Source organism: Sphaerodactylus townsendi, linkage group LG06 (genome assembly GCF_021028975.2).
Source record: "Sphaerodactylus townsendi isolate TG3544 linkage group LG06, MPM_Stown_v2.3, whole genome shotgun sequence".
Taxonomy (NCBI): Eukaryota; Metazoa; Chordata; class Lepidosauria; order Squamata; family Sphaerodactylidae; genus Sphaerodactylus; species Sphaerodactylus townsendi.
The window spans coordinates 90,121,148-90,149,143 of NC_059430.1; the positions used below are offsets into that span (position 1 = coordinate 90,121,148).

General features: G+C 41.3%; 1 protein-coding gene across 1 annotated transcript in view; it reads right to left on the bottom strand.

The window, feature by feature from the left end:
- The window catches only part of CACNA2D1 (calcium voltage-gated channel auxiliary subunit alpha2delta 1), a 446,220-nt gene that overhangs the window by 209,011 nt on the left and 209,213 nt on the right, over positions 1–27,996 (bottom strand). Inside the window, exon 4 of the mRNA XM_048501599.1 lies at positions 14,917–14,976. Within this exon, the coding sequence (XP_048357556.1) occupies positions 14,917–14,976 (60 nt within the window). The remainder of the gene's footprint in view (positions 1–14,916; positions 14,977–27,996) is intronic.

Genomic DNA, 27,996 nt, shown 5'->3' on the forward strand with positions numbered 1-27,996 from the left:
TCTCTCCTCACCTTTATTGCCTCTCGCGGCTTTGCTCCCTTTGCGGGATTCCCCTTGGAATCAACAGGCTGGTGGTTGGGGCTGGCGCTAGTGGAGAGGGTTTTGACTTGGCCGAGCCGGGAACCCCGCAGCCAAAGAGAGTTGAAGTGCCTGAAGCCGGAGTCTCGGGGCGACGCTGGGAACGGTGGCAGAGATTCCCTTTCACTCTTTGCAGCGGACGTCACTAGCTGGGGCCCTGTGGCGCTTGTAGCGAGGAACGAAAAGGAAACTCGGAGAGTCCTGGTGGTTGCGACGTCGGGAATTAGTGGCAGTGATTCCCTCCTCATCATGGACGCCGCCAGCCAGAGACTCCCATAGGAAAATAACATCAGATACGGCAGAAGCAGTGCCGCGCTCTGCCACAGGTGGCAGTAGAGCGTTCGGCCCTGTGGTCACCTTTGGTACTGCGGGTGCTATATTTCCAACGTTAAGACAGCCCGGGACACTTACTTTATTACAGCAGAGGCTGTCATCACAGCTTTGTATTCATCAGGAGAGAACCTCGGCAGCGTGCCAGGAAATTGGACACTCTCAGTGGTATAGCTGGCGGAACCTACTGGAAAGGCTAGTTGTACGGGCATTTGATGACATCATCGCCCTTCCCAGGACGTGCGAACCAGCAGTGAGAGGCCCTGGAAGACCATTCCCACACTTTATATCTGCTGTCTTAGGGCTAGCCGGGTCAGCCGGTGGCAGAGGCTTTTTTATTGTTACCTGGACCATAGCCCTAGATTACCATCCTGCGAACCTTTTGTTGGACCAGCATTCATGCGGCTGGCCCGGGTGGTGTGAGCCCCGGACCTACCGTTTGCATAGTGGGGTGTCCATTATCATAGGTTTTTACTATCACTACCACCAACCCCACTGGGAGCCGCGGTGGCCATAGTACCATCCCTCATTGTGACTTGGCACCCTGACTTGCAATTTCCTCCCTTCCAACTTCCTGTTTATTGTCTCTATTAGTTTGTATAAATTATATTTGATAGGAAGGGTGGATAGCTATTAGAATTGAATTTGTATTAATTGTGGGCAGGTTATCAGAATTTGAATTGTATTTATTTTTGGTTTAACCGACCTGTCTCTGAGGCACCAGGGATGAAGAAAAGAGAAAGAAATGGGAATCTAAAATGCAAGGGAAATGCAGAACAAAAAGGCAACAGAGTCTAGATACTCAAGAGAAGGTATGAAAAAGCCGGAAGAAAGAAGACAACTGACCAAAAGGTACTGGAGAGTCAAGGAAGAAGATGAAGTCAATGAAAAAAGATTTTCAAAGGGATTTAGGCAGTGGTGGGATTCAGCAGGTTATCACCACTTCGGCAGAACCGGTTGTTAAAATGGTGCTTGTAAACAGTCAGTTGTTAAATTATTTGAATTCCCACCACCAGAACCTGTTGTTAAATTATTTGAATCCTACCACTGGATTTAGGCCTCAGTTTAGTATTGCACTGTGTATGAATAATGCAGTGAACTGACACAGGAAGAGAATCAATATTGAACTCAAACTTGTAACTAACAGAATGAGCAATGAAAATTACCTGAAAGAGTTAAAACAAAAGAACTAGAGGGAGAGAAGAGAAAATACTGATGGAGACTAAAAGTTCACATGGATATTAAAATCACCAAGAATAAGTATATGACTAGAAAGGAAAAGGACTCCAAGTCAGAAAGAAAGAATGGAAGGCCAGTAATTCAGAGTGCTTAATTTAACAAGGAGCAAAAAACCTCACTTTTAAAAAATAAATGAACATTGTGCACTTCAAAAATGAGTAACTTGGCCCTCGCAGGATGAGAACAGCAAAATACTTGCATTCAAAAGGCAGTCCAGTAGTTGGGATGCATCCCAGGCAACCACAATGAAGCAAACTGAACACAGGTCTTGTCAAGCCCTGAACCAACATGTCCTGGTACTAACAGGGATGATTAATAGGAATAAAATCACCATTTAATTTACTTTTATAAATCATTTGAGTAGTTTTATCCCAATTCTTTGCCTGTTAAACAGGACAGTTAAAGATGCCTCACGTGAAGAATATGGCAACTGAACAGAAGAGTATCAGGTTGTAACAATTTGCTGTGCTTTATTTCACATTTTCATTTGAAGAGATTACTTTCCACAGAAGCAAGGAATTTCTGCATGGTTAGAAGGAATATATATTTATTTTCTGTATATTTATTACCCACCCATCACCGATGGGATCACCGATTGGATGAACTCAACACACATTTCTATCAAAATTCATTTTTTCCCCACTTCGAGTTACTGTTGGTTTTACATAAAATTCAAGACATTAAACTAGATCCCTTGCTTTCACATAAACATGAGAATATTCTGATCACCACTAGAGATACGAGCTAATTGAGAGGGCATTGATAACCTGGTGAGTTACATTCAATTACCTGGTGAGTTACATTCAAAGAAGTAATTTACAACTTAGTGTGTGGCTTGCAGAAAAGAATAAGACCAATAAAAGCTTTAATTGCTTTTAAATCTTGTTACTTTGAACATCTCATGCACTGGATGAACACAGTTTCACCATACAAATCAGCCTTAAAGCATCATATCCCATCTTCCACCAGGCATGACGATTTAACTTTGTTTAATAACTCAGCTGCCAGTTCTTTAGCTGGTTGTTGGCCTCACCCAGAGGCTTATTGTAATGTATCAGCGTAGTACTGTTATATATCAGCGTAGTATTCACATAGATCACAGTAGGGCTGCCTTCTAAAGCTGACCGATTTCAGCCAAAGGTTGAACCTTGTTCATAATCTAACATTTATTAGTATAAAAATAAGTATGAAAGTGATCACATTCATGGATTTTACCAAAGCAGAAATACAGGTAAGAAATGATTCAAATGTGAAACAATCATTCAGTGGCAGCAGTTTTTAGAACAAAACCTCAATTCATTATGAGCATTTCACCCTGCTTCTGTATTAAATATGCCCTTCTTTCCGCAGTGTTGCAGTATAGATTTGTCATCTTTCTAGGTATGTATGGAAACTACACCTTTTAACAAATACATAGCAGATACCTTCCTCATTGAAATCTCCCACTGAAAGTTTAGCTGAAGTGACACTTTAAGTGAATTTGGAAGTTCTTCCTCAAGTACAAAAAAAATCCCTGTGCTGTTCCAACAGAAGCTAAAATCATTCAATAAGATTAGAACATAAACTTGTTTTCTGTTGTTCCATCAATAGCTCCATAGTATTCTATAAAGCTTATTTTCCCAGCTGTACTGGGAAAATAAGCTGAGAGAATCTGCCGCCTGAGAACGTTCAGAATGGTACATATCCCACAGAGAACAATGTGAGGGCCCCCTGCCAACAAGGGGATGTAATCATAGGATGTGTGTCACCTGCTGCTTGCTGGGCATCCATTAACTCTCTAGGCACCCTGAATCAATCTGCAGGTTGCACCAGGGGAAACTGAGTGTTCCCAAGGGTTGGTGGATGGGAGCAAGCAGTTCATTATCTGTTTCATTCTACCTGCAAAAACACTGTTTCCAACCAGCACTACATAACAAAAGCCAAGAACGTAATATATCCCGTAGGATCAGATTGTCGTCTGTTTCCATGACCTTATCAAATAAACTGGTACAGAACAAAAAGCAAAGGTAAAATTAGCTTCTATTAGGTAAATACTACTTTTATTAGATCTTGTAAGATGCCTTGCTTTAATTTCTACAGCCATGTCTTTGGGTATTTCTGTATGCAACAAGAACACTTTGTTTCCTTGCTATTTTGACTACTCAGACTCACTTGTTCATCTGACTCTAAAAGACAAGGAAAACTAGCCTTTCATGCTTATATCAGATAACTGTACTGTGCTTATGAACTCAGTTGGGAACCCCTGTTCTCACAAGCCTCATTCTTTTTGATCTCCCATCCAAGTGCTGACCCTGCTTAGCTTCCAACTCTTGGAAGATCAGGCTACTTTGGGCCATTCGGGCTGCTAAAACAACTGATCTTCCAGTAATCCAGATTCAAAATTCTGCAACTTCTGCATGGCCATTGTAATACAAATGATGCTGGCACTGCTAACTCCTTTCTGAACTGTAGCTGTGCATGTTTGGTTCGAAAACCACACAACAGGCATACGAATACACAGAAAGTATTGAGTGCAGAGATTCTGTGAGGAGACAAAATGGTATAGTGCAAGAATAGTCACTAAAAAACAAAGCAAAATTGCAAATATTGCAATAAAGGAGTGAGCTAAGCATGTTCTGTTGCTTATCAATATAAGAAGTGGCTTACACAATCAAACCAAAGTCCACCACTACTCAGTTTCCTTAGCAAGAGTACCAACAGCCAGCAGCCAAGAGTCCATCTACTTGGTGATAACGGATCAGGACATCTACTGGTGGACTGAAGTCTAATATTCTTCCTGACCTACTATGCTTAAATTTACAGTATTTTGATTTTATTGAAATTAAGTGTAAAACCAAATATTTGAATTCACTGGACAAAGCAATGGAAGTGGAAGGGCAACACTCACTTTTCTCATCTCTGTAAGTTGATGGGCTAGAGATTTTGTTGTGTAGTCACTGTTGATGAAAGCTGAACATTCTGTACAGGAATATCCCAGAGGAAGCCATGGCATTGTAACCCTTTTCTATCCCTGTAGGGGAATCCCTCCATTCCTGGGAGGAATAGAGAGCTGAAGACATCAGTCTCTGTCCAATAGAATCTCTGCTAAATCTCCCTGCAGTACAGCCTGCTGTTATGTTCTGTCATCCTTTGTTAACCTTAACAGTAGGAACTTGGATTTGTTAAAAAAAAAAAAAATAAAGCCTGGCTTATACAAATGAACAAAATGTTACCAACCCATGTAAAATCAGGCCACAACAACAATGTAAAGTTTTAACAGCTAGATCCAGAAGTGCCTTGATGCAGTCATGTATTTTACCACTATGATCAATTATAACCATCAAATCTCAGCCTTTGACATTATCAGCCTGAATCAGTTCTCCTCATGATGCCTATTTCAATACATGGAAGGAAGGAGAACTTATCACCCAGTAGATGGACCATCTCTTGTTATCATGCAAAGATGGCAACACTGCAGTTAACCTTTGCCACAGATTAACGTGTGTCAAAATGGCCACTGTCACAGCAAGTGAAGGCGGACCCCTGAATTCCATTGGAATTTGCACTGAACAACTAGGTGCCACACTGTGAATATGGCAAACAACTGGAGGGGGAAGGGGTTTGTCACATAATAAAATTCCTGCTTGAAGTCAGATTACAAAATTTACCCAATTCTATAGCATGGACATTTTATTGCAGTTTGGGGGGGTTGGAAACACTGTTCCTGTTCCATTCAGGATAATCTGAATGCTGTACAGAGAAAAGAATGGTCTGAGAATGCACAACAACCACTAGCTTGGCCTGGCCCAGTCCTTTGCTCCAAGGGACAAGAAGGATAATCTTTTATGAATGAAAAATAGCTTTAATTTATAAAAAGAAATAAGAACAAGGGCCAACATTCACTTTTGGACTACGATGTGCAGCACTGGGTTGGTGGTGTGCAGCACTGAGGCAAGACAGAGTGGGCAGAAAAATGAATCTTGTCAGGGAAGAAAGAGAATGAGAAAAATGGAGAAGAGATATCATCAAGACTTCCAACCTTTGGTGCCCAGGTACTGCATGACCCCTTATGCATCCAACGGCATAAAATAGGTAAAAGAAAGTTGCACATCTTTGTCTTTTGAACTTGCTCCAGAACCAAGATTACTATGCAAAGTGACAGAGTATCATCTGAAGATACACACACACCCCCCCAAAAAATCTTCTTCTTCTAAGACTTGTACTTGTGAGGTGACATAACAGAAAATCACTGCAAAGTAGCAATAGTACAAGTTCTACCAGTCACATCAGATGTACAATCGGGCCCATTTACTGTGTTCAGTGATGAACATGGAAGTGTGTATGAGTCCCAAATTTATGAAGAATTGGCAAGGAATTAATAGCTGTGTCACTGTTAAAAATACTGTTATGCAATGGGATTGAACAGTAGTGGAAAGCAGTGCCAGGTAAATATCCAAAGAAACAAAGTGGCAGGCAGCAGTTCCAGGGGCATTACAGGGCGGAGCGGGGGTGGGTGCCACAGCGGCAGGAGCGCAGGGCATGTGCGTGCCTTGGGTGCAGTTCCCCCTCGCTCTGCCTCTGGTCACTAGCCTACCTAATACAGAAGTTGTGGAGAAAATATTAACCACTGTGTGCCCTCTATACTTTTCTGTCTGTCTTCCAACACAGTGGATGCAATTAGCAACATGTTTGCCTCCATTTTGAACACCTATTTGGTGCCTATGACTCTTCCAAGTAAATTCTCTGCCTTCACAACATCTTGGGGCTCCTACTCACCATCTCTTGGTTCTTTGTGAGTTGACAAATACTTCCCTTTGCTTATCCTGCAAATGCTAATAGCCTGTAAAATGGAGCACATTTTCTGATTTGTGTTGAATTTGGCATGGAACATCTCATATTTAAGGGCTACAAACTTTGAGAATTTCATTCCACCAGCACAGGAAACACATGTTGACTTCCTCGTTTCTGACACTATGGTTTGTTTGAACTTATTTTTCAGTTGATGTCCTCTTTCCAAAATGGTGGCATGTCTCCTACTATTCAATGTGCTTCTCCTGTGTTTATGTTCCTTCACTTGTCTATGCTAGTCCTTTTCTCTAATGGAGTTTAACAGGCAGAGTTGTATGGAGGGAGGGGGGAGTGCATTTTACCTAAGTGCAATATTTGCCAGATACATTAAAAAGGTTAACAAGATAGATAGACAAGCAAATTGCACACAAGCCAGGATGTGTGAGGACCTGTACACACCACAGTAAGAGTTGCAGCTCTATGAATCTGAGCCATATCCAAACGCAATGCACCATTTTGACACCCTTTTATCTATTACTACTTCCTGTGCATTCCCTGGCTGTACATGGAAATGCAAAGTCTGTCCAATATATAAAGTTATTTAATTTTACATGGAGAAGCAACTAATCAGTTGGTTAAAAGATAGGGAGTAATCAGATTTATTTTAAAGATGTTTAAAAATTTACAGCCCTATTTTTCTCCAGTATAGCTGCACTCCAGGATTCGCCTCTCACAAACCTGAAATAGCTATTAAATCTGCAGCTCCATCTGGAATGGAAAATGGCAGATAAAATAATTAGAATCTTACAGCAGTGTTAAGAGGTCTTTGGAGGTGTTTAGAAAGCAGGAAGAGAGGAGACAAGCTCCAATAAGCTTCAGTTAATAATCCAGTATGTTCCCTATGCAAGGGTAAAGTACCTGCAAGGTGCTAATTAGTTCAATACCATCATGCATTTCGTTGGGTTTTTTTAATAGAATGTTGTTTGTTCACAGGGAAAAAGGGAATAGTTAGCGTAAAATGGATAATGCATCTGTGTTTTCTTCCAATAGCAAGAAAATGGCAGTGACAGAGAACCTGATTTATTTATTTCAGAAGGTGTCTCCCTTCTAATTAGTTCCATGGACAATATGCTGCCATGATTCATAAACCCATAACTAATTTTTTACATAGCTAATTTTTTGGGGGAAAAATGGAACAGCTAAAAAGGATTGAGGTGATGAGCAATGATATTTAGCCCCCCACCACCACCAAAAAAACCCTTTATTAATTTGTCACCCTACCAGGGAATATCCCAATGAATTTGATGGGAATCTCCCCTGTATAATCACTTGCATTAAGAGTCCCACTTCCAGAGTAAAGTAAGATCCAAAAACTCTTCAGAAAGGACAGCAGCCATTGCAGCAGCCATTGCAGACCTCCTTTGAAGCCTTATGTAAGTCTTTTCTCTGATTACATATATACAAATGCAAAGTATGCATACACCTCATTAAAAAGTCTGCAATTTACTTCTCAAACATTAAAAGATGAAGTTCAAAATTATAGAGCAACACCTTTGAGTTATTGGGTGTTACAGCTAGCTATGGGTCAAGATAGACTTCAAGAGGAATTATGATACTGAGGAAGGGGTGCCACTTTACTGACACATTGCCCTTCTCACTCCTAGGGGGTCACTACTTGCTTGCATGTTTCCCCCCAAGGGGGCCAATAGGAGCTCTGGTGGGCAGCGGACATTGTGAAAACCCTAAGACCTTTATCTGACACCCTCTCATGGCTGCTGATTACCATTAAAAAGTTTTAAAGTTTACAGCATAAGTATTAACATGGGAGCTTTTGGGTTCAATCTGCAGTCTATTCCAGATGGAGCTGCAGATTTAATAGATATTCACAAGTGTGTGTGTGTGTGTGTGTGTGTGCGCGCGCGCGTGCATGTGAGCTAATAAACAAGGTTTTTATAACTACCAGAATGTTCCAACTCAAGCACAATTTAAGGATTTTTTAAAAATAAATAAAAGCTACTGGGAAAGCCTTCAGAAACTCTGTTGAAATAAATAGGAAAGAACGCAAGAAATTCCAAAGCAGTTCTTTTCACTGGGGTCCATACAGGTAGGGGAAGTGGCTGGGACTATTTCTGTCTAGTGCTTGAGAAACTGTGATCAATAAATAGCATTGATTTTGTGTACTTTCAGTTTTAAATAGGAACTTTAATCCTATGGTTGTGTTGTATACATTTAGAAAACTGGCAGAAAATACTATCAAACCGGAATGGCAGGATTTGCTGAGAAGAATCAACCCCACTATTTGAACAGCAGAACCCCCATGTTTTCACTTAACAGTTTGCATCAATATTTATTTCTGGAAGCCCAGTTCTACTGAACTCCATTTGCAATTACCTGCAAGCAACCATGACTTGCATGTTACTATGTTGCTCTGGGTGTGGTGGGGGGGAGGGGGTAGATCTTGAGAACCACAAGCAGGTTTGGAGGATAGTCCATATGGCATTATACCACACTAAGGTCTGTCCCCTCCCCAAACTCCACCATTCCCAGGCTCCACCCCATCCAGAACTTCCCAACTCAGTTTTGGCAAGCTTATGTGTGATTTGTGCGATAGGATGTAGGAAACACAGGTTCACATCCCCACTCAGTCATGAAAAGCACATGTTACCATGGATCAGTCAATCATGCTCAGACTAAACTACAGCACAGGGCTGTTGATAGGGTAGATGAAAGAGAGGGAAACCACATGCACTGCTCTGGGCTCCTGAAGTTAAACGGTGATGGAAAGGTGCTTCAGCCATATCAAAACATCCTTGGACAAACAGTACATTCTTCAGTGCTTCTGATTTTGCCACTTAACCATTGAACTTCAAAATATTTCAAAAGATAAAACTTGTGTTTTTTTAAAGAAGGATTTCTGTTAGGAAATGAGCTGGTTCTGCTGGATAATCAGTTCCTAGAAGCCACTGTTGCCATCTTTTGAATACAAATAAGTGGGTGTTAAGTGGAGCAGAAAGGTCCAGCTTGTTAAAATTCAAATTGGATCCTGCTTGCATTTATATATGTGTAAGGACAATTAATAACAAGGGCTCAACAAGAAGACAATTGCTCTAGCTAACCAACCATTCCAAAGCAATCAAATAGGACATCAAATATAACTGTAAAAGGTTGAACTCAGAAAACAGGATTTATTTTGTGCACATCCCCCACTCCCCGGTCGGCCCCTTTCAAATTGCTGCCTTTGCCATGTACATTATAAGAGAAAGAAATAATTCTCCTCTTGCAGTTCCAAATGTTGAGAAACCTAGAGAAGTAACCAGTACAGGGATGTTTTCAAATATCTGCATGTACATCTAAGTCAGAACTCTATTACATACTTGTATCCTTGACCAATCATTACAGACAGCCAAAGCTTTTCAAGTCAAATGTCAATTTAAATGTATTTACCTTGCCATCACAATGCTAAACCATCCATTTTCAGTAATTAGCCCATGCATGCTGAATTTAAATTATAGATGCAAACAACTAATAGATATGTAAAAAGTTCATGCTAGTCAATCCCATTAATAATGGAGCTAAAATTAAGTTTTACAGATATGTTTTGTAAAACAGATTATTGCCCCCTTTTCTAAGGCAGAATGCTCCCTAATGCCTTTCTTCTCCTTTCCTCCGTTCTATTTATATTATGTGTCCTAGTAGGACACTGTAGCTAATGCACTGTTTGTGCTTACCAACATCAGAAACAGGGTGTGGGCACTGGATTGCCAGATACCTTTAAAAATATGTTGGACACACCAAGCTCAAACATAGAGCAGCAGGCCTGTTGATTAATGACTGGACGTGGTACTGCCTCCTCCCAGTACAAAGCACACTGTTTGCACTGAGTAACAACCCCCGCCCCCCCAGCGCAACGCACCAGAGGCCATCCTAGATGGCAGCTTGTTGGAAGTCTCCACACTGGTCGCTTCATGCTGTTTGGGCTTGGCCCATTTGCTCCAAGCTCAAACAGTGCAAAGCAGTCACACCTATGGCTGTAAAATGACCTCAACCCAGGAGCACATTGTAAGGTGCCCTTTTGGATGTTGGCTCTTCTGCAGCCACAGCAGAGGTTGCTTTGTGCTGTTTCAGCTTGGCATTGCCTTCGCCAACCCCAGACAATATGAAGCAACGACTGCTGTGTTCATGGAACAGCCTTAACTCAGGAGGATGCCTTGTAGCCATTCTGCACCCTGCTCCACACTTCTGCCCTGACACCTCACTCCCTGGCCAGCCTTCTTCCCATGGCCCACAATAAAGCCAACCCCTCCAGTGGAACCCCAGAGCTTACCCCAGCCTGGCTGTCTTCTCTTCTGATGAAGCCAGCAAGAGAGACCAATGCTGCCTGGACTTCACAAATTCACAACTCTAAAAGATATTTCCCAGAGTGTTTGTTGTTTGTTTTACAGACAATTGGTAAAAATACCAAACAGTCCAGGTCAATACCAGAAACCTGGCAACCCTATGCAGGCATCTTTGCACACTGAGAACTAGTATCGTAATAAGTAACAGAAACAAGCTGCTTTGGGAAAACAATTAACAAAGGAGCTTTCATAACATCAGGAAAGGAGAGATGTTTATAACGACACCCTGCTGTGTATGGCTGTGGCTGTGGCCTATTTACACAATCTGATCATCCTCTTCAACTTGCAGCCACAGAACAACAATACTCTGTACGTTTATGGAGATCACTGATGAGCCCTAATAACTGTACAAGAACAGACCATACATAACACCACAATCTGGAATCTTAGCTATAAAAAGTTTGCAAGGGTCCCCTAAAGCTAGAAGGAATGGCCACCAGTTTATCCAAACTAGCAGCTTGCATGGCCTATGTCTAGGGTTGCCAGGTTACTTCTGGAGGTGATGTTGCCATGCCAGCTGGGTCAGGGTGCACATTTTAAGTCCAGCAAGACCCCTACTAGACTTGTGGATGGTGCCTGGTGGAAGGAACCCAAATTAGGGAATCCCTCATCCCCAGTGGTGTTCTGGCAACCCTACCTACTTCTGATCTACAGAAATCAGACCAATACAAATACCATTCCAGTTTTATGATATCATAAATCTACTCTGTAAGCCTCAGCCCAACTGTGATTGAAGACATAAGCATAAATCCCGCAGGCAGCCATAAGGCTACAATGTGCCTACAAAGATCATTGTTGAATTAATGAGCCAGACTCTCCATTCTCCCCTCCAAAAAAAAAAAGATTATTGTTTTTCTGTGACTCGTGTGTTACACTAAAGGGACTTCCATCACCCCAAAGCAAGTATTGGTGAAGAAAGATTTGGATGTATCTTGCGCAGAAGCAGCATCCTTCTCAATGTGCTCAAATTCACCTAGAGGACAAAGATTTATTGCTTAGGACCAAAGATATTCTACAGCACTGATTCTATTTCAGAAAATTGCCATTAGAAAAATGAAAAATTGCACTGGAAAGTAAGTTTAATGGACAGATCTGTGTGCAAGCTAATTTAAACAGACATATTCTTTAGAAAAAATAGACCAGAAGAAATGAAAGATTATGTCTGGCTAAAATGGAACAAATTAAATTATGGGAGGCTTAATACGTTTATTCAAAATTTAATTGCATAACCTAATGTCAAGGTTACTATAATCTGCACAGTTCCTTCATCCCAATGAAAAAAGTAAAAGCAAGCTGTTTTGTGGCAAACTGAATTTGACTGCCAAAGAGTACATGCTTGTTGATGTTAGGGTCACAGGTTCTTTCACTAGAAAATATATTTTTCAACATAATTTTACAAAAATATGGAAGTGAAATTTGATGAATTGCTAGCTGTCTGCAAAAAAAATATGCAAAACCAGCCATCGCTTATTGTTCATAAAGGGCAAAAGAAAGTGAAACCACAGGAGAGCTACCACTATTTGGGACAACCCCTACTCCATACACTCCTAAAATGGAGCATAAGTTAATGAAAGCAGAATTGTTGCTGACATTTTGCCTCCAGCAAATTTCAAAGCAAATGTGAGAGGGAATCAAATAAATCAAATCAAAGTATTTTTCAGGGAAGCCAAAGGAATTACCACAAAGCTAACAAAATTTCTGAAGGTGCACTTCTGCAAAAGTTAAATTAAAAGCTAGTGTGGAGGTTGCTTTTCAGGCCAAACATCTGAGTAATTCTGAGGGAAGCTAAAAATGTTAGTGTAAGACTATAAATCAGAGGTCCCCAAACTTTTTGAGCCTGCAGGCACCTTTGGAATTCTGGCACAGTAACTGCTTCAGGAAACAGAGCCAGTCACAAAACAACCACCACACTTTACCTTCAGTCACACAGTGAAAATCCTTGTGTTTTGGAGGCAACTGCTGCCAAAGCAAGATTTTTAAAAATCTGCACAAATCATCAGTGACTGGTCAGAAATCTTGCTGGGCAAAAGTCCGCTTGAATCTACTCACTAAAACACTTCTAAAAACTCTTTCTAAAAATAACTTAGACAGTGCCAGGAAAGGTGTTGGTGGGTGCCATGATGCCCAAGATACCTTGTTAGGGGACCCCGCTACACTTAATTCTCAGAGAAATTCTGTCGTGTAACACTAAAAACATCTGAAGATGTCTAGGTTCTATTGGACTGTATCACTTAAAGTTGCTGAGGGGCTACCTCCTTCTTCTGTATCAGAGTACAATGTGTGTTCTCCCAGTATGCTCCCAGATCCTATTGTGCCTCTTCCTACACTTTATTTCCTTCTTCACCAATCTGAAAGTTAACAGAGTTACCCAATTCCCAGAGCCTGAAGTTTCCTCAGCCAGAAAGCCCACTGACCCTGAAGCACAGCTTACAGTGGTGGGATTCAAATAATTTAAGAACCAGTTCCGGTGGAGGGATTCAAATAATTTAACAACTGGTTGTTTACAAGAACCATTTTAACAATTGGTTCTGCCGAAGTGGTGCGAACCTGCTGAATCCCACCATTGACAGCGTATAAAGCTACAGAATCTATTGGTAGAAAATGTGATTGAAGACTCACAGCACGGTACAACATTTGCAAGTGCAAATGCTAGCATTCACTGTGTGTATGAAAATCATCTCAGGAACAGGTATGAGAAAATACTATTTTCTGCCTGTGTCCCTGGAGATCCAACGACTGTCAGAGTAGAATGCTGACCGGAATGGGTTGTAGAGATCACATTGCTCAGTGTTACTCTACATAGTTTACAATGAATCCCAATGTTCTTCTAGGCCCAATTCAAGATATTGGGGTTGATTTTCAAAACCAATACAGTTTGAGACAAGCATATCTTACAGATATTCTGCTTCTAGACTAGAGGGTAATGATATTCTGTTTTGTTTGGAATTCCTTCTCTGATCCGCCTTATGTGTTTTGTTTAATTGTTGTTTTTATTGTGTGTTCACATGTACTTTTAAAGCTAGTTTTAATGTTTTTGATTGTCTGCTTTGGGGGGCATGCAGACATAAAAATAAACAGAATTAAAAAATAATGTCAAAAATTAGCCCAGAACAGAATCTGAAGGGATGAATGATGGTTCAGGTGGTGTGTTTCTTTTAACATGGTTCCCTTTCCAATTAAAAACAACATAATTCTCATTTAAAAAAACTGGTTTCAGCTCAGTTTATCCTGAAAATGAAACCGACAAATAGCCAGCCTTGTTTGCAATATGCTAGATGTTTTTCTGCTTCTATTTATGACAAAAAATAGATCACTCTGAATGCTTGTTGAACTGGCAGTAATATTCTATTGATTTTTTTTCCCTTCTGCCATTCTGGATTATGAACCCAAAGTCCACTTCCCTGGAGGAAGACATGTGAATTCCTCCTAGGCTCAGAGTCTTGTTTCACAGTGATACTTCACTGAAACAAAACAGAGGTCATGAAAGAATGAGGACCGCATTAATAAACCAACATCATCCACAGCAGTTTCAAGCCAAGTTGGTCCTAATTAAATTTCTGGTCCTAATTAAATTTCAGAAGTCTATCATCTACTCTGGAGGTTAACAAAGATAATTTCTTTGCCAGTGCCATTTCATCCTGAGGCACCCTACCTCATTCACTTCTTCTGCAGACAAAAATAAAAGCATTTCAGTAGGCAAACTAATGTGATGTGAGCAGGATGTACCAATGGCAGCTGGTGGGAAATTAGAGAAAATCAGGGACAATAAACAATGAATTATTAACATATTCTGATACTTCATTCAGACTGATGCCTAGACTAAATTAACCTCACTCCAAGCCACAAACGGATTCAGCACTGATTTTAATTCATTCTCCTCAGCAAAACAAGGACTTTACAGCCAACCTCCCAACATGTAAGTTGGAAAACTGAAGTAGAAAACATTTTTAGCAGCATTCCGTTCGTAGAGACTACATACATTTGAGACATCCATGGAACAGCAAATATTGTACATTAGCTAACATGCATAACTGAGTAAGTTAAACCAAAAAAGGTGATAACAAATTCTAAACGACAGAATTAAAACACACAAGCAGGTGCTCACCGCAAATTCATCCTGCCACTGATGCTCTTTCTGAAATCTCTCCGCTGCTTCTGCAAGGCGCTAAAGAAAACAAAAGGGGGAAGGGGGAAGTTTTAGTTTTCAAAGAATTTTTAAAGCAACATGACCTCGCAAACAATGATCATGTAATAAACCCTACTAACTTCCTAAGGCATGTCACCTGGGAAATACTGAAACACTTTGAAGTTTTGTGGGGTGAATGTCAGCTTAGTTGTCCTAGTTTCCCATTGTACTCTAGAGAGGGTCCCATAGTATTCCATGTTGGGAAATTCATGAGATTTGGGAGTGGAGCCCAGGGAGGGAAGGGTCCTCAGCAGGATATGCCATTTTCTCTGATACCACCATTTTCTCCAGGGAAACTGATCTCTTTAGTCTGGAGATCAGTTGAAATTCCAGGAGATATCCAGGATCCATCTGGAGGATGCCACAGGGTGCATCCACAGGATGCTGAGATCTACCTGTCTAGAACATCTATACTGCCCATCTTTCAAGTAGAGGTTGACATGCATGGATCTTTTTCCCACGTTTTATTCTCACAAATAGATAGGTTAAGGTTGAATGGCCAACAAATGGTCCAAGGTCCCCTAGTGAGTGTCATGGCTATATGGGGAGTTGGACTCCAATCCAAGTTAAGTCTTTAAATAAGTATATTGCCCAGGTTCTCCCTTAGATTTTTGTACTTCCTCACAGAATCCCCTGGAGAAACAGAAAAAAAAAACTATTAAATCAGTTTAAACCTGTAGTATTGCCACACCATTACCAGATGGAAATAAGAAAGGTTTCTTATAGCAAAAGCTTTTAGTTTTTTTAAAAATAGCATCTGTTCTAAACACCCAAGGAAAGTACAAGATTAAAATTTAAATAAATACTATGCTAGCAAAAATTTGCACAGATCATTAGACTCACATCTTATGAACAAAATCCATATGAGTAGCCCTGTGAATGGTCAGATGAGCATCAAATCCAGCATAACAGCATTATGTTTGTTTTGCTCACAACAAGCCTATTACAATAATCAACTCCTCCCCCACATTCCACGTTAATGTCATAAAAGCAAGTTGCTGAGATCACTGCAACAGATGTGAACTTGCACAGCCTATGAGCATCTGCCAGCGTTGCAGTCCTTCACTGGCAATACTGCAAATCTCTGTGCCAGCTGGAGAGAGAAATCCAGACGCTTGTGCAATACCAATCCTGTGATAAGCCCACATCACTCATACACATTTGTTTTTTTCATGAGGGATGCTAGTATGATGTGAACAAAATATGTCTGTGTCAGCTGGTAGGAAATGCAAGGAAAATTAGGGGAAATAAGAGATGAGTAAAAGCACACTCACAGAGAGAAATACAAACTAGCTGAAACAGAACTAATTTTAGGCTTCTTTGCATGTTCAGGCATATCACTTGATTTGTCTAAGTTTCACAACAGGCAGCTGAATGTGTGAACTGACTCACACTACAGAACAGCTTTTATTCCTGCTGGGTGTTTTACAGGTTCCCATATTCTCCTCTCCCCCCATCCCCGGCAGGGTAAAAAGAGTGACTTTTTTCAGCAAAAAAAGAAAAAAAGGAAGAGAGCAAAGGGATAAAGTTACCCTCCCTTTCCTGCCACATAATTCTCCAATTTGATAAAGGAATCCTGGAAGTAGCATTTGTAAAAAAAACTAAAAAAAGTGGCTTAAAATAAAAGCAGAATAAACCATATGTTAAACCCTGAATAAGATAATGGTTAAGAACTATCTGGAGTGTTAACATCTGTGATGGCCCATTCATGTAGACAAGGCAACTCTTATGATCAATATCCAGTGATTCACATGCAAGTGTGAGTACACTACATAAAGACATTTAATGATAGTGCTATTATACAATAAAACATATTGTTCTAGTGTAAAGCTTTCATACAAGAGAAGTTTCAGTACTCATGAGAACTGATTTATCCTAACAATTGCCCCGTTATTATTGCACATAGAATTTCTTAGGCAGAACATGTCATCCCAAACCAGGATGAACACAATACTTTCATGCGCAAAGGTGGATACCAATGACAACCAATGACAACAGACAACTTCTCCGAAGCATGGACCAGAAGCCAATTATGCACAATGTGTCTGCTGTACAATGGGGGTGAATGTCTGTCAGAGCAACATTTCTTGTATGGTTGTATTACCTGGAGCCCTGGTTTCACTTTCCATTCTCTCCACAGCAAGCAAAACCACTTCTAGCATGACTTTAATTTGCTTAGCTGCCAGAGATGGACAGATTTGTCAATGAGCACAGCATTGCCCAGGCCATCTTCCCTGTGCCCACAGCCAGCCTACCTAGCTTCACCCTGCCATCCATACTTTCCTTCTTGCCTCGCCCTCTCATGTTACTAGCTCCTTCCTGCTTCTCTAAATGCTTATGTAGAGATTCCAATATCTTGATGTAACAATAACAAAGAGAGCTTTCCCCCACCCTACGTTTAAAAAATTTATTTCAAACCAGTCTTTCTTTTAAAACAAGTCTCTCTCTTCCTGGCTGCAGCAGTGGCAGCAGAAAAAGAGAGAAAGAGAGTGAGTGAGCATATGTGTGGGGAGAAAGGGGAGGGACAGAGATCTGTGCCTTTATGGCTGATTTGATGAGCAGAATTAAGAGAACCAGGAACTGAGAGCTAGCAGAGTTCAGCAGACAGTATGGCACAGTGAAGAGCTAAGGCCGTTTCCGCACGAATGCGGAAACGGCTGGGTCAGCGTTTCCGACACCGTCCCGACGATGCTGGGACCGTCCGCACGGGACCCCTGCCTCCAGCAGCGAAGGGCAGGGGGGTGTGTCCCCAGGCCTCGGCGACGCGCCGGAGGCCCGGGGACAAGGTAAGTGCCGGTTGCGGGAGGCGTCTCGAAGCCGCTGCCGTTCGCTCGGCAGCAGCTTCAAGGCTGCGTTTCCCCAACAAGAGTGCTTCCGAGCGCTCTGGGGAAACGCCGGCTTCACGGCGCGAGGGCGGCGCGAGGGCGGCGCGGCCGCGATGCAGCTGCGCCCCCTGTGCGAATGGCGGCCTGGAGACACCGTTTTTGCCGTCTCCAGGCCGCCATTAAATGCCCGTGCGGAAACGGCCTAAGCCTTCTATGCTTAATGGGTCACAGAGATGTGGCATTTGCTTCCACAGGATAATGGTGTCAAGTGCTAGAAAGTGGTCTGCCTGAACCAACTACAAAGTCTTGCCTTGGACTAAGCTGAGGCTGTTTTACAGTGCAATCCTAAAGAGAGTTATTCTCTTTTAAGCCTTTTGATTTCAATGGACTTAAAATATGTAACTCACCAAAGTTACTGCAGCAGCTATTGGGCTAATGGACTTAGAAGGCTGTAACTCACCAAAGTTACTGCAGCAGCTATTGACACCAAAGACTGCAGCAGCTATTGGGCAATTGGATTAATTTCTCACATGAGTAAGGTGATGCTCAAAATCTTACAACAAAGACTGCTACCATGTATCGAATGAGAAATGCCAAATGTTCAAACTAGATTCAGAAAAGGAAAAAAGATCATATTTCAAATGTATGTTGGTTACTGGAGTATACAAGATGATTTTGAAAGGAAACCAGCTTTAGTTTTACAGATTACAGCAATTTTTTTTACTGTGTGGACCATGAAAAGTTACGGTTGGTTTTCAAGAAAATAGCCATGCCATAGCATCTGATTGCTTTAATGCACAACCTGTACTTTGGACAAAAGGCTACTGTTATGACAGGATATGGAGAAACAGAATGGTTTTCAAGATGCAAAGCTGTTAGACAAGGATGTATTTTATCTCCCAGTTTCTTCAATCTGTATGCAGGGTATCACAAACTGGATTACACTCAGATGAAGGTGGAGTGAAAATTGATAGAAGGAACATTAACAAGTTGAAATAACATCACATTACTGACAGAAAACAGTGAAGACATGGAACAACTACTGATGACTAAATTGAGGCTATCATTATAAGAAGACAAAAGGCACTGGAAAAGAGAATAATGTTAGGAAAAGTGTTGGTATTGTAATGAATTAGCAGAGTAAATAATAGGGCAGAGATGAGAGTGAATTGCTATGTAGAACTTTACTTGATAACAAATGAATTTACACCAAACATAAGGACAGCAAACTCTATCCATGCAAGTGCTCAACCTGGGTATCTGTGTGGTTTATATGTGCCGGTGTGTCTGTCTTTCCTCTTTTGCTGGAAGAAGAAAGCAGAGAGATCTTTCCAGAAGCTCCTGTGATTCTGGGCATGTGATTTCAGCAGTTAACTCTTGCTTGACTGAATGAAGCAGCCACTTGTAAAATCCAAATAAAAAGTCAAAGGCAGAAGGAAAAGAGAAAGACTCGAGATGGATTGACCCTATAAAGAAAGCCACAGCCTTCAGTTTGCAAGGCTGTTCATGACAGGATGTTTGGATTAATTCGTAAGGTCACTATGAGTCAGAAGTAGCTTAACAGCACTTCACACACACACACACACACACACACACACACTAGTTATACATATTGCTACATGCAGTCCTTTGTGTATGCCAATGTATCTAATAACCATGATCTTCTGTTCCTTGAGCAACATTAAATTTACTGAGGCAGCAGTAGCAAATGCAGAAACAATTATCCTTGTAAAATGCTATGGGTGCCCTCAAGGCCGTTCTGATCCACACATGCAGTTGGGAAATGAAGAGGAAGGAATTCTGTTTGAGTTTCTCATCAGAGGTCTAATCCCTCTTTCCATACAAAATTTGACATGAAATAAAAAGGGCTGGAGAAACAGAAGCAACTGTATTTACTTTGTACACCCTCTGAACTTTCATGTTCATTCTACAGAAATGTGAAAGATCACCCTGACAACCAGCTCGCACGTCAATCTGAAAAGCAGCCATGCATCGACACTGGCCCCTGTATCCCAAGTGTCTGTTACTAATCTATGAAAAGGTTTTGATATGCTGCCATCATAAGGAAAGAAACATGGGGAAACTTTATCAGATCTTGAAAGGGAAGCTCCCAAGAAGTCTTATTCATCTTCAAGCTATCTGTGTGTTTTTCTTTTCTTTTCACCCCATCACATCTTTCTTGACCAGTAAGGAATTATGTCAGCTAAAATGAAAGTATTTAAAAAAAGATATTCAGGATGATAGTATCCAGTACAATAAGATCTGTACAAAAAGATCATGCCACTCACAACTAATTTTTCCTTCAAATAGTTCATGTTGAAATATGTAGATCTGAATTCCCTTGAATACTTCAGGCCATTGTAATATGCAACAACAAGCAATCATTAGATACCAAAAATCTTTAATACTAACAAACAAGGGATAAGACGCTGGATTCTAAGGAACTTGATATACAAATATTTCTGATCGAAACTATAAGAAAATAACATGCCAAATGCAAATATTACAAGTATTAAATCTAAAACCACAAACCACATTCATTCATTCATTCATTCATTCATTCATTCATTTATTTATTTATTTATTTATTTATTTATTTATTGTATTGTATTGTATTGTATTTGTATACCGCCCTCCCCGAAGGCTCAGGGCGGTTTGGTATACCATTTGGTATATATTTATATATACAACAGCCCATTCCAAATACACTTCCTCTTTTCCTTTTTTAATACATACATTCTAAGGGTCACACCAGACATTAACATGTCCATGAGTCTAACCCATGGGCACCAAAACCATTATAAGGCTGAAGTCAGCCATTTAAAAATTGTAGGAGAGCCTGATCCTGATTGGGCCAAAAGAATAGCAGGACAAGGTGATCTTGCCCCCCGCCCACCCCCGGCCACATACACAAGTGCCAAAAGTCCATGTATCCAAACCCATGGACACTGAAATATCTGGTTCAGCTCTCTAAGTTGGGGGGAAAGCATACATTTCTTGCTCTCAATACAAACTGCAATTGGCTATCTTAAATCATTCAAGTAAAAAATCAACTGAGACTTTTGTGGCATCTTAAAAACAGAACTATTAAAATGTACTTCAGTTCATTGGTTTACAATGCACTGATTTCAATGGTCTTGGACTAGAGAGTAAGTATGCATGTGATAGCACTGCAAGACTTCAAGGTAAAGAATTTTTTTTGAGTCTCTACCCAGAAAATAAATACCTTGAGTCCTGTTTAGCCAACATGTGGAAGTTGTGTGGGATTACCAGGACAGAACTTGTGATGAGACTTGCACTTTTCTTTCATTACTAATTACAATAATGATTTGTTTTGTAATTTTCATAAATACAATGAAAACATCTTAATGAAAAATGAAAAAAAAAACTTCAAATCCACCATGATTATTTTTGTGCTTTTCTGGTATCTTTCATTATTGAAGTCTCTGCTTCTTTTGGTTTCAGTTTCAAAAGGCAGTCAGCATTTTCCTCATGGGGGACAGATTGAGCCCAGCATTCCCTGGGGGAAAGGGAGACAGAGGCACCAGGTTTTCTTGGTTGACTGATTGCAAACTGTAGCCATTAGGATTACATACAGTTGTGAGATATTCAAATCCTGAAGGATGTGCGGTGGGATTTTATCTTCTGTTCTCCCAATACCTGTGCCAAATTTTCCCTAGCTCACAACTCCACATTTCATAGGGTTGCCAACTCTTGGCTGAGAAATTCATGGAGATTTTTCAGGGTATATCCTGGGAAGGTGGTGTTTAGGAAGGGGAGAACCTCAGTAGGATATATTGCTATAGACTCAGAGGCGTTCCTCCCATAGGGCAAAGTGGGCAGTTGCCCTGGGCGCAGCCCTGTGGGGGGCGCAAAAACTGCAGGTTCGTTTGTGGGATTTTTTGTATTTTCAGTGTTTTTCTTTGGCCTGCAGAGGGCGCAGTTTTTAGGTTAGCAGCACCAAACTTTCAGGGATGTTTCGGGAGACTCTCCTGATGCTATCACCCAGGTTTGGTGAGGTTTGGTTCTGGGAGTCCAAAGTTATGGACTCCCAAAGGGGGTGCCCCATCCCCCATTGTTTCCAATGGGAGCTAATAGGAGATAAGGCTACACCTTTGAGGGTCGATAACTTTGGACCCCCTGAACCAAACTTCACCAAACCTGGGAGGTATCATCAGGAGAGTCTCTTACTGATACCACCCAGGTTTTGTGAAGTTTGGTCCGGGGGGTCCAAAGCTATGGACTCCCAAAGGGGGTGCCCCATCATCCATTGTTTCCAATGGGAGCTAACAGAAGATGGGGGCTACACTTTTGAGGGTCGATAACTTTGGACCCCCTGAACCAAACTTCACCAAACCTGGGAGGTATCATCAGGAGAGTCTCTTACTGATAACACCCAGGTTTTGTGAAGTTTGGTCCAGAGGGTCCAAAGCTATGGACTCCCAAAGGAGTGCCCCATCATCCATTGTGTCCAATGAGAGGTAACAGAAGATGGGGGCTACACCTTTTAGGGTCCATAACTTTGGATCCCCTGAACCAAACTTCACCAAACCTGGGTGGTATCATTAGGAGAGTCTCCTAAAGATACCCTGAAAGTTTGGTGCTGCTAGCTTAACAATTGCACCCCTGACAGCAGGCACTTCCCAAATTTCCCCAGATTTTCCTTTTAAATCCCCCCGCCTTTGACATGGATTTAAAGGGAGAATCTGAGGACCCCAGTTTAAACATTGAAAGTGATGCTGTTTCAGGGTGGGGGAGAATCAACCCCAAAATAGCATCACTTTGAAACAATGAAAGTGATGCTGTTTCCCTCAATCGGGGGGACTGGATACAACACCATAAAATGTTTTCATAGCAGTAATAAAACATTTTGAAAGCATTTTGAAAATGTTTTCAAAAATTTATTTCTGCTGTGTGGCATGGCTTATTGCTGTGTTCAGATTTGTGAGTTGGGGCATGTTCTATAATGTGATGGTGACTTTGAAACAACCTGGTGTAAAAAATCATTGCTTGGTCACAGTGGGGGAGGGTGGCTGCCCATGGGTGGCGCCAAAATCCAGTTTGCCTAGATACGCCACTGGGCTTAGCTACAAGGGAAGGGGGGGTGCACATTGCATTGGGCACGTGCCTGGGGGGGCAACAAACTCAGGTTTTGCCCAGGGCTCCAGTTTGCCTAGTTACGCCACTGTATAGACTCCACCTTCCTAAGCAGCTATTTTCTTCAGACGTACTGGTTTCGGTAACCTGGAGACCAGTTGTAATTCCAGGAGATCTCCAGCTATCACCTGGAGCCTGGTAACCCTATCTCACAATAAAAGGTATTCACTCCTCTCTGCAGCCCTATGGCTGGGAGTGGGATGGTAATACATGGATACCAATGGGTTGGGGAAAGGGTCTAACAGAGACTGGAAAGTAAAGAATGCAAGGTAAGGAAAGAGGGCCCCAGGTCAGTGATAGAGGTCCAGGGGAGTAAAACAGAAAAAGTGTGGGGAATGGGACAGACTGTGGTGCTACCAGAGTGAGGCAGTGACTTATCTATATATACCAGGCCCCATATGCAAGCAATGTCTTCAGCACCTAACAATGTCTTTGTCATCACACTGGTCTGAAGCAAGCCACACACATTTACTGATGTTCTGCAAAGCGCTTGGGAAACTGCCAGTGAAAAGATGCCTATTTTCTTAAAAAAAAAACCAGGCTGAAGTACAGACACAGCTTATTCAAGTACATGAATTATTGATTAAAAATACATTTTCTAGTTTCACATGTAGTATTTAATCGTAATAATCACAAATGTCAATTCATTAGATTTGAAAATGGGCTTTCTATTTGACTCTGTAAGCCACTGCACTTAAGGTCAATGGTTGGCTGGTACAACCTTGTTTGTCCACTAATCTGAGGCAATATAAAGCAATATGCTAAGGGTCCTAGTCTTTGAGAAGTCCTGGGGCAATTTGCCACCTTTTCTCCTCCTTCTCTGCACCTCCATAGAGAACTTCCTATGTGGACCACATTTAGTCAGAAAAATTAACCAAAGCACAAATGACAAGCAGCAATTTTCTATGGGTTATTCTATTTGCTTGACTAGGCATAATTTACAGAGTTTGCATCCCCCAGAAGACAAAGGCCCTAAGAGCTGGATGTTTTCTGCTTATGGGTGGTGTAGTTATTAGAATTTCAGCCTAGGATCTGAGAGACTATGATTTGAACCCCTACTCTGCCAGTGAAGCTTACTGACTTTACTCTCAGGCTAACATACTTCACAGAGCTGTTGTAAGGATACAATGGAGTAAAGCGGAAAGATGTAAGCTGCTTTGGGTCCCCACAAGGAGAAAGGGAGGGTAGATTACTGAAATAAACTCTATGTGTGAGGCTACCCTTGAACACTGTACAGAAGCTACTATTGGTTCAGAATGATGCACCCAGAACACTGACTGAAGTCGGTTGTGGGTACCATATCACTCCTGCCTTCACTATTTTCCTGCCTTCTATTTTCACTATCTCCCAATTAGCTTCCAAACCCAATAATGCATGGTGCTGGAATTGAGTTTAAAGACCTATATAGCTTGGGGCCAACACACCCAAAGACACCTACTCCCATATGAACCTATACAGTCACCACAGTAATCTTTGGTGGCTCTGCTTTGGATGTCCCTGTCAACTGAGGCTAGATAGATGGCAACTTGAGAAAGGGCATTCTCAGTCAAGGTGCCAAAACTCTGGAACATCAATTAGTTTAACTGATCTCCCTCTATTGCTGATTACTGCCAGCATGTGAAGATCTATCAGATCCTCTGAAGATGCCAGCCACAGATGCAGGCGAAACGTCAGGAGAGAATGCTGCTAGAACACGGCCATACAGCCCGGGAACCACACAGCACCCCAGAAGATCTTTGTTTTGTTTAGAATTTCCTTATTAACTCTTATTAGACCTCTTCCATCTTTGTGTGTATGTGTGCTTACATTATGTTTAATTGTTTTAAATATTTATATATAATTGTATATTTCCTAATGATTGAAATGTTTTAATGTTTAGAAAGTTTTAATGTTCCCCACCTTGGGGATCCAAAATTGAGTAAAAAGATGGCACTGAAATGTTTTTTTTAAATAATAAATAAATGAAATTAACTAAAATCTCATAATAAGAACAAGCCAGCTGGATCAGACCAGAGTCCATCTAGTCCAGCTCTCTGCTACTCGCAGTGGCCCACCAAGTGCCTTTGGGAGTTCACATGTAGGATGTGAAAGCAATGGCCTTCTGCGGCTGTTGCTCCCGAGCACCTGGACTGTTAAGGCATTTGCAATCTCAGATCAAAGAGGATCAAGATTGGTAGCCATAAATCGACTTCTCCTCCATAAATCTGTCCAAGCCCCTTTTAAAGCTATCCAGGTTAGTGGCCATCACCACCTCCTGTGGAAGCATATTCCAAACACCAATCACACGTTGCGTGAAGAAGTGTTTCCTTTTATTAGTCCTAATTCTTCCCCCCAGCATTTTCAATGAATGCCCCCTGGTTTTAGTATTGTGAGAAAGAGAGAAAAATTTCTCTCTGTCAACATTTTCTACCCCATGCATAATTTTATAGACTTCAATCATATCCCCCCTCAGACGTCTCCTCTCCAAACTAAAGAGTCCCAAACGCTGCAGCCTTTCCTCATAAGGAAGGTGCTCCAGTCCCTCAATCATCCTCATTGCCCTTCTCTGCACTTTTTCTATCTCTTCAATATCCTTTTTGAGATGTGGCGACCGCAGAACTGAACACAGTACTCCAAGTGCGGTCGCACCACTGCTTTATATAAGGGCATGACAATCTTTGCAGTTTTACTATCAATTCCTTTCCTAATTATCCCCAGCATAGAGTTTGCCTTTTTCACAGCTGCCATACATTGAGTTGACATTCCCATGGAACTATCAACTAAGACGCCCAAATCCCTTTCCTGGTCTGTGACTGATAGCACTGACCCCTGTAGCGTGTATGTGAAGTTTGGATTTTTTGCCCCTATGTGCATCACTTTGCATTTTGCTACATTGAACTGCATTTGCTATTTCTTAGCCCACTCACCTAATTTATCAAGGTCCGCTTGGAGCTCCTCACAATCCTTTGTGGTTCTCACCACCCTACATAATTTGGTATCATCTGCAAACTTGGCCACCACGCTACCCACCCCTACTTCCAGGTCATTTATGAATAGGTTAAAGAGCACTGGTCCCAATACGGATCCTTGGGGGACACCACTCCCTACATCTCTCCATTGTGAGAATTTCCCATTTACACCCACTCTTTGCTTCCTGTTTCTCAACCAGTTTTTAATTCATAGGATGACTTCCCCTCTTATTCCTTCATTGCTGAGTTTTCTCAACAGTCTCTGGTGGGGTACTTTGTCAAAAGCCTTTTGGAAATCCAAGTAGACAATGTCCACTGGTTCCCCCTTATCCACATGCCTGTTTACATCCTCAAAGAACTCTTGTAAGACAGGATTTTCCTCCGCAAAAGCCATGCTGACTCTTTCTCAGCAGGTCTTGCTTTTGTACATGTTTTATAATTTTATCTTTAATGACAGATTCTACTAATTTGCCAGGAACATATGTCAAACTGACTGGTCTGTAATTTCCCGGGTCCCCCCTAGTTCCTTTCTTAAAGATTGGTGTGACATTGGCCATCTTCCAGTCTTCAGGGATGGAGCCTGATTTCAAGGATAAGTTGCATATTAAAGTGAGAACATCAGCAATTTCATGCTTGAGCTCTTTAAGAACTCTTGGGTGAATGCAATCTGGGCCAGGGGATTTGGTAGCATTTAGTTTATCAATGCAGTAACTTATAATGCAGTATAATAAAAATAATGCAGTAACTTATACCTCAGGCTAACTAAATACCTAACAATGCACTTGCAAAATACAGAACTGTATTGTGGAAGGCACAATTGGAGTGGAATTCTGGAGTGGAATTATATAGCACATTTCAGCACTGGAGCATTAAATTATCTTGGCAAGCAGTTAAATTTCGTCCAGCAGTGTAAAAACACTGTTCCCATTACATACGTGAAGAAAACATTTTAAAGAACAAAGTAATAATACCACATTTCCTAGAATTTCATGGTGCATGAGGTTATATTCATCAAATTCACTCAGTGTACCCAGCATGTAACCAACTACATTCACAGTGCAATCTTAAACATAATTACACCCTTCTAAGTCCTTTGACTGCAACACACTGAGAAGGGTCTGACTCTGCTTAAGACTGCCCTGAAATGGCTCAACAAATCTTACAAGTGCCTTTGGAATAAGACTCAGTCATCCGTGTACTGTCAGCATCTCACTACAAATCCCTTGATGATGTCCCAGCAGTTTCCTGCAGCTGTTATATGGTGTGGGCAGAAGTTACATCAATGCACTTTAACCAGCCTAAGATACAGTCAGGGCAATGCAGATATGCAGACATAGCAGCTAATGAGGATGGACTGGAAACTCCAACAATGCCTATTAAAAAATGACAACCTTGCTTCTTTACGTAGGCTGATGAAATGGGGTCATGGACTAGTGGTCACCCACAGTTTGGACATCCCTGAGCTAAAGTGTATCCCTCGTCTGTTTTGGCAAGGTGTAGGTAAGGCAGAAAAGGAGAGAAAAAACTCTGCCATTACCAGCAAGGATCCCCAGTGTGTAGGTGAGTTTCCTGCCTGAAATTTTAAAATCTACATCTCTAAATAGAAACTAAACAACACTCAAAATCTACAAGTACAACTTAGATTCAAGAAAACAGAAATCAGTCAACATAACAAACCATTAAATCCAACAGGTGTTAGTTAAATACAGCGTACCTGTTCAGAGGTCATCTTAGACACAATGAAGTCACATTTGTGGACCAGGCCTAACTTATCATTGTTCTGCTAAGAATATTGGAAATATTTTCAGATACCACAGTTAACCTGGTTTATGAATAGGGTTGCCAGGTCTCTGCTATGGCCAGAGACGACCTGTTGGCAACTGTTTCTTCCTGAGGCTGCACAGAGTAACAGCTGAAGAAAAAAATTAAATCACTGGGATTGTGTTCTCCTTTAAGCTTCCTAGGTCAATGTGACATTACTTCTGCATTTTCTCAGGAATGACATCATGTTCTGCATGACACTGCCACCCCTTATGACCCTGTCGCCCTCCCTCTGTAACCAGCTGGCA